General features: G+C 37.2%; 1 protein-coding gene across 1 annotated transcript; it reads left to right on the top strand.

The window, feature by feature from the left end:
- Positions 1-1133: 1133 nt before the first annotated feature.
- Positions 1134-1479, top strand: LOC109219416 (the record flags this gene model as incomplete). The annotated part of the gene is made up of 1 exon (XM_019383877.1): positions 1134-1479. A coding segment is annotated over exon 1 (346 nt), but the record flags the coding sequence as incomplete, so codon positions are not given.
- Between the last annotated feature and the right edge of the window lie 12964 nt (positions 1480-14443).

The raw sequence follows: 14443 nt of genomic DNA, 5'->3' as shown, positions 1-14443 counted from the left end.
CCTTTCATGGAACAAGTGCTGAATGCTTTGGCTTTTCCACACAAATTTGTGAGATGGATTATGGCCTGCATGGAAACTGTTACATATACAGTTGTGATAAATGGAAATTTGACAAAGCCCTTTGATGCTAAGAAGGGGTTGAGGCAAGGAGACCCGATGTCTCCATTCTTGTTTGTACTGGCAATGGAATACTTAACAAGAAGCCTTAAAACTTTGAACCAGATCCCAGACTTCAACTACCACCCCAAGTGTACCAACTGCAAATTGGGTTTGCTGATGATCTTTTATTGTTTTGCAGGGGTGACATAGGATCAGTTAAACTACTGTTCAATTGCTTCATGGAGTTCTCAAAATCCTCTGGTTTGGTTATCAACAAACATAAGAGCTCTATTTTTTTTGGAGGGGTATCACAAGCTGCTCAAGAGGAAATCCTAGAATTCCTAGGAATCCAGAAGGGAGAGCTGCCGGTAAGATATCTAGGAGCTCCATTAAGCTCAAAAAGAGTGTCCATAGTACAATGCCATCCTCTAATTGACAAGATAGTGGGAAGAATAGCTTCATGGACTGCCAAACTCCTATCCTATGCTAGCAGGGTCCAACTGATAAAGAGTGTCCTATTCTCTATACAGACCTACTGGGCACAAATCTTTGTACTTCCTACAAAGATCACAAAGTTAATTGAAGCAATGTGTAGAAGTTTTCTGTGGACAGGAGAAGGGAGTGTGTCTAGGAAGGCTCTATTGGCATGGGAGAAAGTCCGCCTACCCAAATCTGCTGGAGGATTCAACATCATGAATATAACCATTTGGAACAAGGCAGCTATCTGTAAACACTTCTGGAACCTATGCAAAGAAAAGAAGAAACTGTGGATTCAGTGGATACACAGCTACTACATCAAGGAGAGGCACATATGGGATGTTCAACTGAAACATGCATCTTGGATGGTGAGTAAGATCATAAAAGCAAAGAAAACATTTATAGAGGCATGATTCAGCTATGAGGATATCGTGAAGATGAAGAACTGTTCGATTAAAAACATTTACCACAGGCTGCGTGGAAGATTTGACAAAGTTAGTTGGAGAAGAGTAGTTTGTCATAACACAGGCTGCCCTAGGTGGACATTTATACTAACTATGGCAGCTCATGGGAAGCTATACACAAGGGATAGACTGCAAAGCTGGGGAATGCAGGTGGATCAAGAATGTGTCCTATGCAAGCAAGCTAATGAATCCATACAACACTTGTTCTTTGAATGCACATATGCAAAGGCACTGTGGAGCACAGTGTTAGCATGGCAAGGGATAAAGAGACCAGTAAATGGCTGGAATGAGGAACTACGATGGGCTGAGATGCAGACTAAGAGGAAAACAGCTGCTGCTGAGTTATACAAAATGGCAATAGCAGCAACAGTGTATCACGTGTGGCAAGAAAGGAATGCTCGAACTTTTCAAGCTAAGGCGAAAGGCTGGGAAGCAATATGTAAGAAGATAATTCAAGAATTGCATTATCGAAGTAGTAAACATACAGAGAAAATACTACATAGACTAAATTGGTACCCAATGTAATAGATAGATAAATGTGTAAATAACAGGAAATGGGGAGGGGTGAAGGGTGAAGTATAGCAAAGTAGGATAAATTGTAAGGGTTTGATTTACTTGTAATGTGTAAATATTTTCCCTGGTAATGAAAATGTTAATTACAAAAAAAAAAAAAAAAAAAAAAAAAAAAAAAAAAAAAAAAAAAAAAAAAAAAAACAGGAGTGAAAATCACGTGTCCTTATGTTTGTAAAGCCAAAACTATTGTCCAACATATTTTAAGTAATCTGATTATTAGCTATATTCCACACCCAGCTAATTTTAACACATAAACAAGAAATTTAAATAATGAAGGTAATCATTTAGTCATATAATCAAGGGACAAAGCCAAGGCAGTAGATATTAAAATATAGGCTTAAACGCCTATGCCTGCATCCCCACAAAGGACCATGCTTTTGCTATTAATCAATTGTTTTCCTTGAATTGCGATCCCAGATCACATGGAATAGACAAATGTGATGGTAATTCCATGAGAGTTGAAAGGCTCTTGCATTAGCATTCGAACACTCGTCCCAAGTGTACATGAGAACAAAGAAACAAAAGAAAGGAAATAGGAATGAGAAAAATAATCATCAAAATTGTAGCCTAAAGAAAATTTAACTCATATGAACTACCGCGTGCATATATTAATTAACAGTAAGTGCCAACGTGTGCTAAAGCAAATTTTAAGGTCATTTAAATATTCAACTAACACGTACTACTCCTAGAGATCAAAAGTTGGACATGGCTTCTAGATGCAAGGATTTAAGAAAAAAAACACAATAACCAAAATGATAAAACTGACTCTTGATTATACCCACTAACGTGTACATATGCAAGCCAAAGAAATGCAGGCATGAAGTGAACATTTTAAAGTTATTTAATCTAAAGCTACAGTCCAGTTTAAAATACATGGTATCTAACATGTGCAAAAAGGACCTAAGAAATGAATTCTACTGCAAATACTTCTTCAATTCTATGTAACTAAACTTTAGTTCTCTGTGGGATTCGACTCCGCACTTGTAAACCGGATTATATTTCTCGTCCTCGAGCAATCAAACTACACTTTTTTTATAATAGCTACATAGTATTTAAAATACGAGTTTTGTGCACCAACTACATGGTATCTTACACCATTTCTCGTCCTCGAGCAATCAAACTACACTTTTTTTATAGACACGACCTTTTTAAACAATTCTCCTAACTCATCACACCAAGAGTATTTAAACTAGACTAAGCACAAAAGCGTAACATCTTCACCTCAAAATTTGACTCACAAGTACCACACGTTATTCACAACTCACCCACTTACTCTAATATAGAGGTGACTGACATTACCTTTCCTTCATGAATCAAGTGCTCACACAACAAAAGAGAGTAGTTCCACACAATAAAATTTAAGAACACTTAGGAACTCAAGATAGAAAGAATTCACTCACTCTCAGAAATACCATTCATATGCCATAAAAGATGCACCATAAGCTTGCCCGTAGTGTACTACTCCACTACTCGAGCTCATTCAATCTTGGATCAATTAGGACTTTATTTGGTTGTAATGTAGGCTACGGGACGAGTAGGATACATTTAGATATAAGGGTGACTACACCTCCCTAAGCACTTTAATACATATACTTTAACATTCAAACCCCATACTTATGTCAAACCAAAACTCCACCTTCACATCAATTTATATTACCCCATACTTCTTTAAGCACACTTACGTCAAGAGCCATCACTTATCAAGGATTTTTTTTTACAACAATCCAACTATATTTTTTTTCAATTCAAGTGGCTCTTCCTTTTTCAAAACAGTGCACCTTTCTCCTTATTTCATTAGTTCCACTCAAAAGCCAAACCAACCACCCCACACTTTAACTTTTACAAAGTTCATAACAATTCAAGTGCTCATGAGAGGTTACAATGGTTCAAATAGTTGGTTAATTCGAACAAATGGGTAAGGCTTGTAATGTGGTTGCCAAAGAAACAGGATTACAGGCTCAAAGGGGTTAACTACGATACATAATAATTAGGCGGGTAAAATATACATATCAGGCTCAACAAAGAAATGCCTATATCACTTCCTAGACTGAATAAAACTACTATTTCGCTTTGCAAACACACGGGGCAAGTTCTAGGCATCAAATGCAATGCACAGAATATCACAAAACCTTACACACATATGGCACATAACTCACTCAGGATTGGATTCATCAAGACACCCTAGTCAGAGCAGTTAAGCAAATTTAAGATCATACAATTTAAGGTACTTATACAAGAGTCAAAAACTGAGCCTAAGCGTCACAGCCAAAGTACTCACTATTCTCAAGGCATAACAAAGTCAAGAGATATTGCTTCATTTCAAAACAAAACACAATGGCTCCTATTCCCAAAAAAAAAAACTAACTACACCCGGTTCAAATAAAACCCTTGGAAAAGAATAGTGGTTTAAAGAAAAACCAAGAGGTAATTGCTACACTACCTAACAAAACAAAAAATCTTTTTGGTGTTTTCTTTAGACTTACTTCCCTCAAAAAACTGTCTAGAAGATCCGTCATCAGGAAAAGTCCAATCTTTTAAAAAAAAAAAATACAGCTAAAGTAGCATGAAAAATCACCCAGATAATCTTCTCACCCCACACTTAAAATTGTGCATTGTTCCCAATGCACACCCATACATACAAGAGGGTAAAAGAAACTCCCTGGTAGGCCAAAGGCCGAAGCACTAGCAGTTCATGGGGTACTCAGACTTCTCCCAAGCTTGATCCTTCGTGTGGGTACCTCACACTTATTTCCAACCATTTCATTTGTTGGTGCATCCTTCCAATACCTTTGCTTTCCATGCTCCTAGAAAATAAAAAATTGACACTACAAAAATAATATAATAAAAAAAATATAAAAAAAATAAAAGAAAGCAATAAAGCTGGGTTGCCTCCCAACGAGCGCTTGATTTAACGTCGCGACACGACGTGAATCACTTTCTGCCTCCACTTTGAACTTATGAATCGGACCCAAAGTTTTGATTCTGCTCTATGATAATGCTCCTGGGGTGGTGGAACGAATCTGACTGGCCCAATAAAATAATATAGTATTCTGCACTTCTTGGCCTTTATATGAAGTGTGTAATCCCGACTTTCTGGCAAGAAGAATTCCAGAATGTAAGCACTTTGTTCCTCATTCCTTGACTCCTCAAATGGCTCGGACGACTCTATTTCCATATCATCATCTAAACACAATGTGGAAAAATGCTTGGAGTGAGGACCAATGCGCTCAACTACATGAACATTGGGACTGTCTACATTCTCAACACTAATGACAATAGAGTCAACTAAATATGTATCCTCAATGTCCTTGGTTGACTCTAGTATCTCTTCTACAACATCGACATCCTCAAAATCTAATGTGATTGATTGTTGGTGTTCTACTCTAGCCTCCTCCTCTAGCTCATCAATTTCTGTATCTCATTCACGCTCTTCTTGGATACTATTCACAATATTGGCTTGTTGAGCATTAAAAACTTCAACCAGTTGACTCATGTGAACTTTCAAGTTGTGAATAGTTTCCTCCTGCCTTTCTATCCGCAGTAGTAATTTACTCTGTTGTTCCAAAATGCACTTTAACATATCTTCGAGCTTCTTTAGGTCAGCTTCCCTAGGTTCTTTGTTCCTATTAACTTCACTAGAAAAAGAATAACCATCAAAGTAAGGGGTTGGGGGAAGGTAAGAAATATAAGCACAACCGTGAAAGTGACCATCTTGACCACCACACATATCACACACATTCCACACATAAGATTGAGTTGGTGCACAAAACTCGCTCTCAGGAATATTTTGATAATTTTGCCCTGGGTGGTTTCCTTCACAATATGCATAAGGAGGATCAAAAGTAGAATTACCAACAACAAAATTCTCATAATTCCATGATGTCATGTTTCTCAAATAAACAAATAAAACTAAAATAATAAAAAAATAAAAAAATCAAATAATAAAATAAAAGTTCAAACTTGAAACCTAGCAATATGTACACCTACAACTACACCGTTAGTTCCCCGGCAACAGCGCCAAAATTTGATCACGCCCTACTATGCCTTATAAAAAGGACAATGCGGTCACTGCAAATATAATTCGATTTACAAGTTCGGAGTCAAATCCCACAGAGAACTAAGGTTTAGCTACAACTGTTCACTATCACCAAGAAGACAAGCTTGTACAATTCCTAACTTATAGATATTAAGATTCTTGTGTTTAACTACTTAACTAACAAATTAAAATAGTAAATTAACAACTAACGATACTGAGGGTTAGAGAAAATATTAAGGAGGTCTAGAGTTATGATTTCCCTTATTGTCGGAATCCTTCCCGCTATGTCTTCTATAATTTCGCCTAAGTATTCTCTACCGATCATGAGCACTCTTATTACCGTAAATCTCTCCCGAGTAATTACGACAATTTACTAGACGCACTCTCCTGAGCTACGCTAGCTGGCTTTTAATACAGCTCACTTCAGATCGCACCCAAGGCTTCGTTATCCCTAATCCCACCTTTAAACCCTCGGTTATTGATCTCTCATATACTCTGGGAGTGGTGTTGTTCAACAATTACCTAAATATGCACTCTCTCCCGAGTTATGCATACTAAATAGGCACAACTAATTGAGAGCTCTTCAATCAACCAAAATATAAACGTAGTTGAACAAATAGAGAAAAGCTATGGCTCAATTATATAAAAACATAACAAGAATTTATCCTACAAAAGGTTCTATCAAAACTCTAGATAACAAAATTAGCTATTCATAATAGTATGTAAAACTACAATACTAAAAGTCATAACCAACAATGAAAAATAGGAAGAGGAAGGAAAAAAACTCGTAGAAGAATTCTCCGCCTTGCTCCCAATGTGTTCTTGTCTCCTTAGGTCGAATCTATGTCCAAAATATGTCCCCCTCCCTTTCTTGGCCGGCTTCCTTGGTTTAATATAGGGTTTAGGGCTTAAAATCCCGTGTTTTGCACATAAGTCCCTGAAATTTCCGCCTCCTGCCGCGGTTTTGCCGCGGTCGCGGTGGAACCGCTGCCAAACATGCCCTCTGATTCTTCAGTTGTCCGCGACCATCTTCTACCGCGGTTCTGCCGTGGTCGCGGTGGAATCACAGTTTTTCACCCTGTTCCGTTTGGAATTTGGAAAAACGTAAAACATGAAAGTTGTAGCTTTTTGCGTTAGCTTTCCAACCATATACTGTGGAGCCCAATTGGAGTTCTGACAAAAAAGTTATGTCTATTTTACTAGACCGTGCGCAATATGCCTCCTCAAGTCTTCGTTCGTACTTAATTATCAAATTTGACCCCCGAACACGATCCCGGCTTAATTCCTTGATCTTTTACTCAGACTTCAAAACTTCAAATCACTTAAATTCATTCCATAACATCTATATAGCTCGGAATCACACCTGCAAGGCATAAAATACACAATTAGTGCAACACACTAGCGATTAAAGCGCAAACTCAATTAAAGTGCAGTAAATTAGAGTGTAATAATCGATTAAAATACGCAATTATAGCCTATCATCAACACCCCACACTTACACCATTTCTCGTCCTCGAGCAATCAAACTACACTTTTTTTATAGACACGACCTTTTTAAACAATTCTCCTAACTCATCACACCAAGAGTATTTAAAATAGACTAAGCACAAAAGCGTAACATCTTCACCTCAAAATTTGACTCACAAGTACCACACGTTATTCACAACTCACCCACTTACTCTAATATAGAGGTGACTGACATTACCTTTCCTTCATGAATCAAGTGCCCTCACACAACAAAAGAGAGTAGTTCCACACAATAAAATTTAAGAACACTTAGGAACTCAAGATAGAAAGAATTCACTCACTCTCAGAAATACCATTCATATGCCACAAAAGATGCACCATAAGCTTGCCCGTAGTGTACTACTCCACTAATCGAGCTCATTCAAACTTGGATCAATTAGGACTTTATTTGGTTGTAATGTAGGCTACGGGACGGGTAGGATACATTTAGATATAAGGGTGACTACACCTCCCTAAGCACTTTAATACATATACTTTAACATTCAAACCCCATACTTATGTCAAACCAAAACTCCACCTTCACATCAATATATTACCCCATACTTCTATAAGCACACTTACGTCAAGAGCCATCACTTATCAAGGATTTTTTTTTTACAACAATCCAACTATATTTTTTTTTCAATTCAAGTGGCTCTTCCTTTTTCAAAACAGTGCACCTTTCTCCTTATTTCATTAGTTCCACTCAAAAGCCAAACCAACCACCCCACACTTTAACTTTTACAAAGTTCATAACAATTCAAGTGCTCATGAGAGGTTACAATGGTTCAAATAGATGGTTAATTCGGACAAATGGGTAAGGCTTGTAATGTGGTTGCCAAAGAAACAGGATTACAGGCTCAAAGGGGTTAACTACGATACATAATAATTAGGCAGGTAAAATAAACATATCAGGCTCAACAAAGAAATGCCTATATCACTTCCTAGACTGAATAAAACTACTATTTCATTTTGCAAACACACGGGGCAAGTTCTAGGCATCAAATGCAATGCACAGAATATCACAAAACCTTACACACACATGGCACATAACTCACTCAGGATTGGATTCATCAAGACACCCTAGTCAGAGCAGTTAAGCAAATTTAAGATCATACAATTTAAGGTACTTATACAAGAGTCAAAAACTGAGCCTAAGCGTCACAGCCAAAGTACTCACTATTCTCAAGGCATAACAAAGTCAAGAGATATTGCTTCATTTCAAAACAAAACACAATGGCTCCTATTCCCCAAAAAAAAACTAACTACACCCGGTTCAAATAAAACCCTTGGAAAAGAACCGTGATTTAAAGAAAAACCAAGAGGTAATTGCTACACTACCTAACAAAACAAAAAATCTTTTTGGTGTTTTCTTTAGACTTACTTCCCTCAAAAAACTGTCTAGAAGATCCGTCATCAGGAAAAGTCCAATTTTTTAAAAAAAAAACACAGCTAAAGTAGCATGAAAAACCACCCGGATAATCTTCTCACCCCACACTTAAAATTGTGCATTGTCCCCAATGCACACCCATACATACAAGAGGGTAAAAAAAACTCCCTGGTAGGCCAAAGGCCGAAGCACTAGCAGTTCATGGGGTACTCAGACTTCTCCCAAGCTTGATCCTTCGTGTGGGTACCTCACACTTAGTTCCAACCATTTCATTTGTTGGTGCATCCTTCCAATACCTTTGCTTTCCATGCTCCTAGAAAATAAAAAAATTGACACTACAAAAATAATATAATAAAAAATATAAAAAAATAAAAGAAAGCAATAAAGCTGGGTTGCCTCCCAACGAGCGCTTGATTTAACGTCGCGGCACGACGTGAATCACTTTCTGCCTCCACTTTGAACTTATGAATCGGACCCCAAGTTTTGATTCTGCTCTATGATCATGCTCCTGGGGTGGTGGAACGAATCTGGCTGGCCCAATAAAATAATATAGTATTCTGCACTTCTTGGCCTTTAGATGAGGTGTGTAATCCCGATTTTCTGGCAAGAAGAATTCCAGAATGTAAGCACTTTGTTCCTCATTCCTTGACTCCTCAAATGGCTCGGACGACTCTATTTCCATATCATCATCTAAACACAATGTGGAAAAATGCTTGGAGTGAGGACCCATGCGCTCAACTACATGAACATTGGGACTATCTACATTCTCAACACTAATGACAATAGAGTCAACTAAATATGTATCCTCAATATCCTTGGTTGACTCTAGTATCTCTTCTACAACATCGACATCCTCAAAATCTAGTGTGATTGATTGTTGGTGTTCTACTCTAGCCTCCTCCTCTAGATCATCTATTTCTGCATCTAATTCACGCTCTTCTTGGATACTATTCACAATATTGGCTTGTTGAGCATTAAAAACTTCAACCAGTTGACTCATGTGAACTTTCAAGTTGTGAATAGTTCCCTCTTGCCTTTCTATCCGCAGTAGTACTTTACTCTGTTGTTCGAAAATGCACTTTAACATACCTTCGAGCTTCTTTAGGTCAGCTTCCCTAGGTTCTTTGTTCCTAGTAACTTCACTAGAAAAAGAATAACAATCAAAGTAAGGGGTTGGGGGAAGGTAAGAAATATAAGCACAACCGTGAAAGTGACCATCTTGACCACCACACATATCACACACATTCCACACATAAGATTGAGTTGGTGCACAAAACTCGCTCTCAGGAATATTTTGATAATTTTGCCCTGGGTGGTTTCCTTCACAATATGCATAAGGAGGATCAAAAGTAGAATTACCAACAACAAAATTCTCATAATTCCATGATGTCATGTTTCTCAAATAAACAAGTAAAACTAAAATAATAAAAAAATAAAAAAAATCAAATAATAAAATAAAAGTTCAAACTTGAAACCTAGCAATATGTACACCTACAACTACACCGTTAGTTCCCCGGCAACGGCGCCAAAATTTGATCACGCCCAACTATGCCTTATAAAAAGGACAATGCGGTCGCTGCAAATATAATCCGGTTTACAAGTCCGGAGTCGAATCCCACAGAGAACTAAGGTTTAGCTACAGCTGTTCACTATCACCAAGAAGACAAGCTTGAACAATTCCTAACTTATAGATATTAAGATTCTTGTGTTTAACTACTTAACTAACAAATTAAAATAGTAAATTAACAACTAACGATACTGAGGGTTAGAGAAAAGATTAAGGAGGTCTAGAGTTATGATTTCCCCTATTGTCGGAATCCTTCCCGCTATGTCTTCTATTATTTCGCCTAAGTATTCTCTACCGATCATGAGCACTCTTATTGCCGTAAATCTCTCCCGAGTATTACGCAATTTACTAGACGCACTCTCCCGAGCTACGCTAGCTGGCTTTTAATACAGCTCACTTCAGATCGCACCCAAGGCTTCGTTATCCCTAATCCCACCTTTAAACCCTCGGTTATTGATCCCTCATATACTCTGGGAGTGGTGTTGTTCAACAATTACCTAAATATGCACTCTCTCCCGAGTTATGCATACTAAATAGGCACAGCTAATTGAGAGCTCTTCAATCAACCAAAATATAAACGTAGTTGAACAAATAGAGAAAAGCTATGGCTCAATTATATAAAAACATAACAAGAATTTATCCTACAAAAGGTTCTATCAAAACTCTAGATAACAAAATTAGCTATTCATAATAGTATGTAAAACTACAATACTAAAAGTCATAACCAACAATGAAAAATAGGAAGAGGAAGGAAAAAAACTCGTAGAAGAATTCTCCGCCTTGCTCCCAATGTGTTCTTGCCTCCTTAGGTCGAATCTATGTCCAAAATATGTCCCCCTCCCTTTCTTGGCCGGCTTCCTTGGTTTAATATAGGGTTTAGGGCTTAAAATCCCGTGTTTTGCACATAAGTCCCTGAAATTTCCGCCTCCTGCCGCGGTTTTGTCGTGGTCGCGGTGGAACCGCGGCCAAACATGCCCTCTGATTCTTCAGTTGTCCGCGACCATCTTCTACCGGGGTTCTGCCGCGGTCGCGGTGGAACCGCGGTTTTTCACCCTGTTCCGTTTGGAATTTGGAAAAACTTAAAACATGAAAGTTGTAGCCCTTTGAGTTAGCTTTCCAACCATATATTGTGGAGCCCAATTGGAGTTCTGAGAAAAAGTTATGTCTATTTTACTAGACAGCGCGCAATATGCCTCCTCAAGTCTTCGTTCGTACTTAATTATCAAATTTGACCCCCGAACACGATCCCGGCTTAATTCCTTGAGCTTTTACTCATACTTCAAAGCTTCGAATCACTTAAATTCATTCCATAACATCTATATAGCTCGGAATCACACCTACAAGGTATAAAACACACAATTAGTGCAAAATACTAGCGATTAAAGCGCAAACTCAATTAAAGTGCAGTAAATTAGAGTGTAATAATCGACTAAAATACGCAATTATAGCCTATCATCATCGTTTATATATAATACTCTAATCACCCTTAATTTTCCACCCTCGTTTATACAATTTATTATGTCATGCATAACCACTAGTACAACTTCTATTTTAATAAATGGTAACCCTACTGAATACTTCACACCAACGAGGGGCATTCGACAAGGAGATCCTTTATCCCCTTATTTATTTTATGTTTGGAAATACTTTCTAGGCAAATCAATACATCAGTGGACTATAAGAAATGGATTCCAATCTCAATGGGGAATAACGAACTTCAGTTATCCCATTTATTCTTTGCCGATGATATAATACTTTCATCTAAAATAACTAATCACTCCTGCCAAGCCATAGTTAATACTATTGCTCGTTTTACATACCATTTGGGACAAACTATAAATTTTGATAAATCTAAAGTATTCTTCTCTAATAACTGTTCTCCTAATTTGAGAAATACTGTTAGCCAACGTTTCAAAATGAATGAAGGGAAGAACTTTGGAAAATACTTGGGCTTTCCCATTTTTAATAAGAAGCCCTCAAAGCAAGATTATCAATTTCTTCTTGATAATTTTAAGAATAAATTAGCAGGATGGAAAACTAGCTTCTCATCGAAAGCAGGCAAGACCACTCTAATTCGTTCCACTTTAAACCAGCTTCCAAATCACATTATGCAATACATAAAAATCCCTTCTTATATAATCTCTTATCTAAACCGTTATCAACGTAATTTTCTCTGGGGAACAACTCCACAAAAGAAAAAACTCCATCTAATAAAATGGGCTACCATTACACAACCCCTAGAGCAAGGAGGACTAGGCATCCAAAACCTTTCTATCAAAAATCAGGCCTTACATGCTGTTGATACCCAATTTGTTCCTGTATATTTTTCACATGTACAAGGTACTTTCAAAATAACATATATATGCATATATAAGCATGCCCAAGGGTTTTAGTATTTTTTCCAATTTTTAAAAGATTTTTAAGATCAATTTATTGTCCATTTTAGCATTACAAAATCAATAATTATTCCCAAAATCTTCCATTTGGGTGAAAAATTTATTTTATTCCCACATTTATACCAAAATATAGTTAAGGAAAGTTTTGTACATTTTTACAAATTCATTTAGTATTTTTAAAGTTAAATTGCTTACAATTGCAATTTTAGCCTACTTTGAGGATTAATAGCATTTTATAATTATAAAATTGGTTCCAGTATTTTTAAATTAATATTTATATATTATTTACTGATTCAGTACTTTCAATTTAATTTCAAAATTATTTTACTATTTTTATAAAATAAAAGGGAAAAACTGGCTATTTAATATTTAGCCCAAATTTGTTTCAATTGCAGCCCCATTTACATTTCAATTATAGCCAAAATTAACCCTCTAATTGACCCAATCTTAACCCCAATTAGACCGACCCAATTTCAAATTTTGACCCAACCCCTTAACCCGTTTATCCAACCCGCCTGGTTTTCTTTTAATCCAGGCCGTTGATCCTTTTGATCAACGGCCAGGATCACCCCTTTCCTTTTTAATTCCCCAACCATACCCTAATATCCTCATTTCATTTGGTCCGCTACCTTTGAATACTCTCCTCTCTCAAAACACTCTCGAAGGTTCTTTGGAACCCTAGTCATCTTCTACCCCTTTCGACCATAACCTCACCGGAATCCATGGCTTCTCAGGCCATGGATGGCCTGTACTCACCCCCTCCACCTTTAAAACCTGGTTGTTCGAAGCTTCGAGGTCTGACCTCGATGGTTTTCTTTCAAAGCTCCTCAGATTCATGGCTTTGAGGCCTCTCCGGCCTTGCTCCGTCGTATCAAAGCATTTCCAGCCTATTTCTAACCTCTCCGACTCTAGATCGGATTTTCTTACAAGCCTTTCTCATTTCTAGGGTTTCTCCGAAACCCTAAGCTATTCGAGGTTTTTCTCTGTTTGTTTTCTTAGATCTATGCTATATCTGTGTTCTACTGGATTTTTAAAGTGTTTTCCCCAATCTTTCTTTCAAAAATTGCTTCTCTTCGATTTAGGGTTTCTGAAAGGGTTTCAAAATGTCTTTCTGATTTTTCTTTCTCTTCTTTATGTATGTTTGCCTAAACTATGTTTTACCTCGCATGTGTTGTTCTTCTGCTTTCTTTCTACTATACATGACTCTTATGTACTTTGTATTCTACTGTGCCTCTAGACTAGACTCGCATGTCAATCTTTGTTATGTTTTCCTATATGTTCTTTGCTATACTTTGCAGTACTCTTCTACTGTATGTGTTTCCTGCTGAGTTCTTAAGTTTTGTTTTCTTTACTGGACTTTGTTCGAGTTCTTTCTAAACATGTTTCATCTACTGTTTCTTAAGTTTATATCCCCCTTTTCTCTTCTGAACTTGCTTAAGTTCCGAGCTTTTCTTAAAACATGTTTTTTATGCTTTAAATCAGCTGTTTCACTTTGTTGCAAAACCTGCCATTGTATCTGTTTGTTTCCCATGAGTCTCTGAAAGACACCTCTGAGCCTGATTCATTTGTTGGCCTTCCCGTCTCCGCATCTGATTCGAGTGGAAACCCTAGGATTTGGGGTTTTCGAGTTTGATTTTGGACTAGGGTTCTACTTTGGAACCCTGGACTCTCAGACTCATTCTGAGTTTATACATTGAACTTGAACCTCTTTGTCTATGACTCTAAAATTTTCCATGATAGGTTTTCTAACTAACATGACAACTCTTTCTTGTTTGACATGCCTGTATGCTTTATATATGAGAAATTCTTCCTTCAAAAAAGATTTTGCCAACTTATGATCGATTCCGAGTTCCTTTAATAAGGTTTGATTGATTGTTATTGATTTTCCTTAAGTAAAACCCTTTCCTCACTTTTCTTGACTTGGTTTATTCGAAC

The sequence above is a fragment of the Nicotiana attenuata genome, unplaced genomic scaffold, assembly GCF_001879085.1.
Source record: "Nicotiana attenuata strain UT unplaced genomic scaffold, NIATTr2, whole genome shotgun sequence".
Taxonomy (NCBI): Eukaryota; Viridiplantae; Streptophyta; class Magnoliopsida; order Solanales; family Solanaceae; genus Nicotiana; species Nicotiana attenuata.
This window is presented reverse-complemented; position numbering and strand designations above follow the sequence as displayed.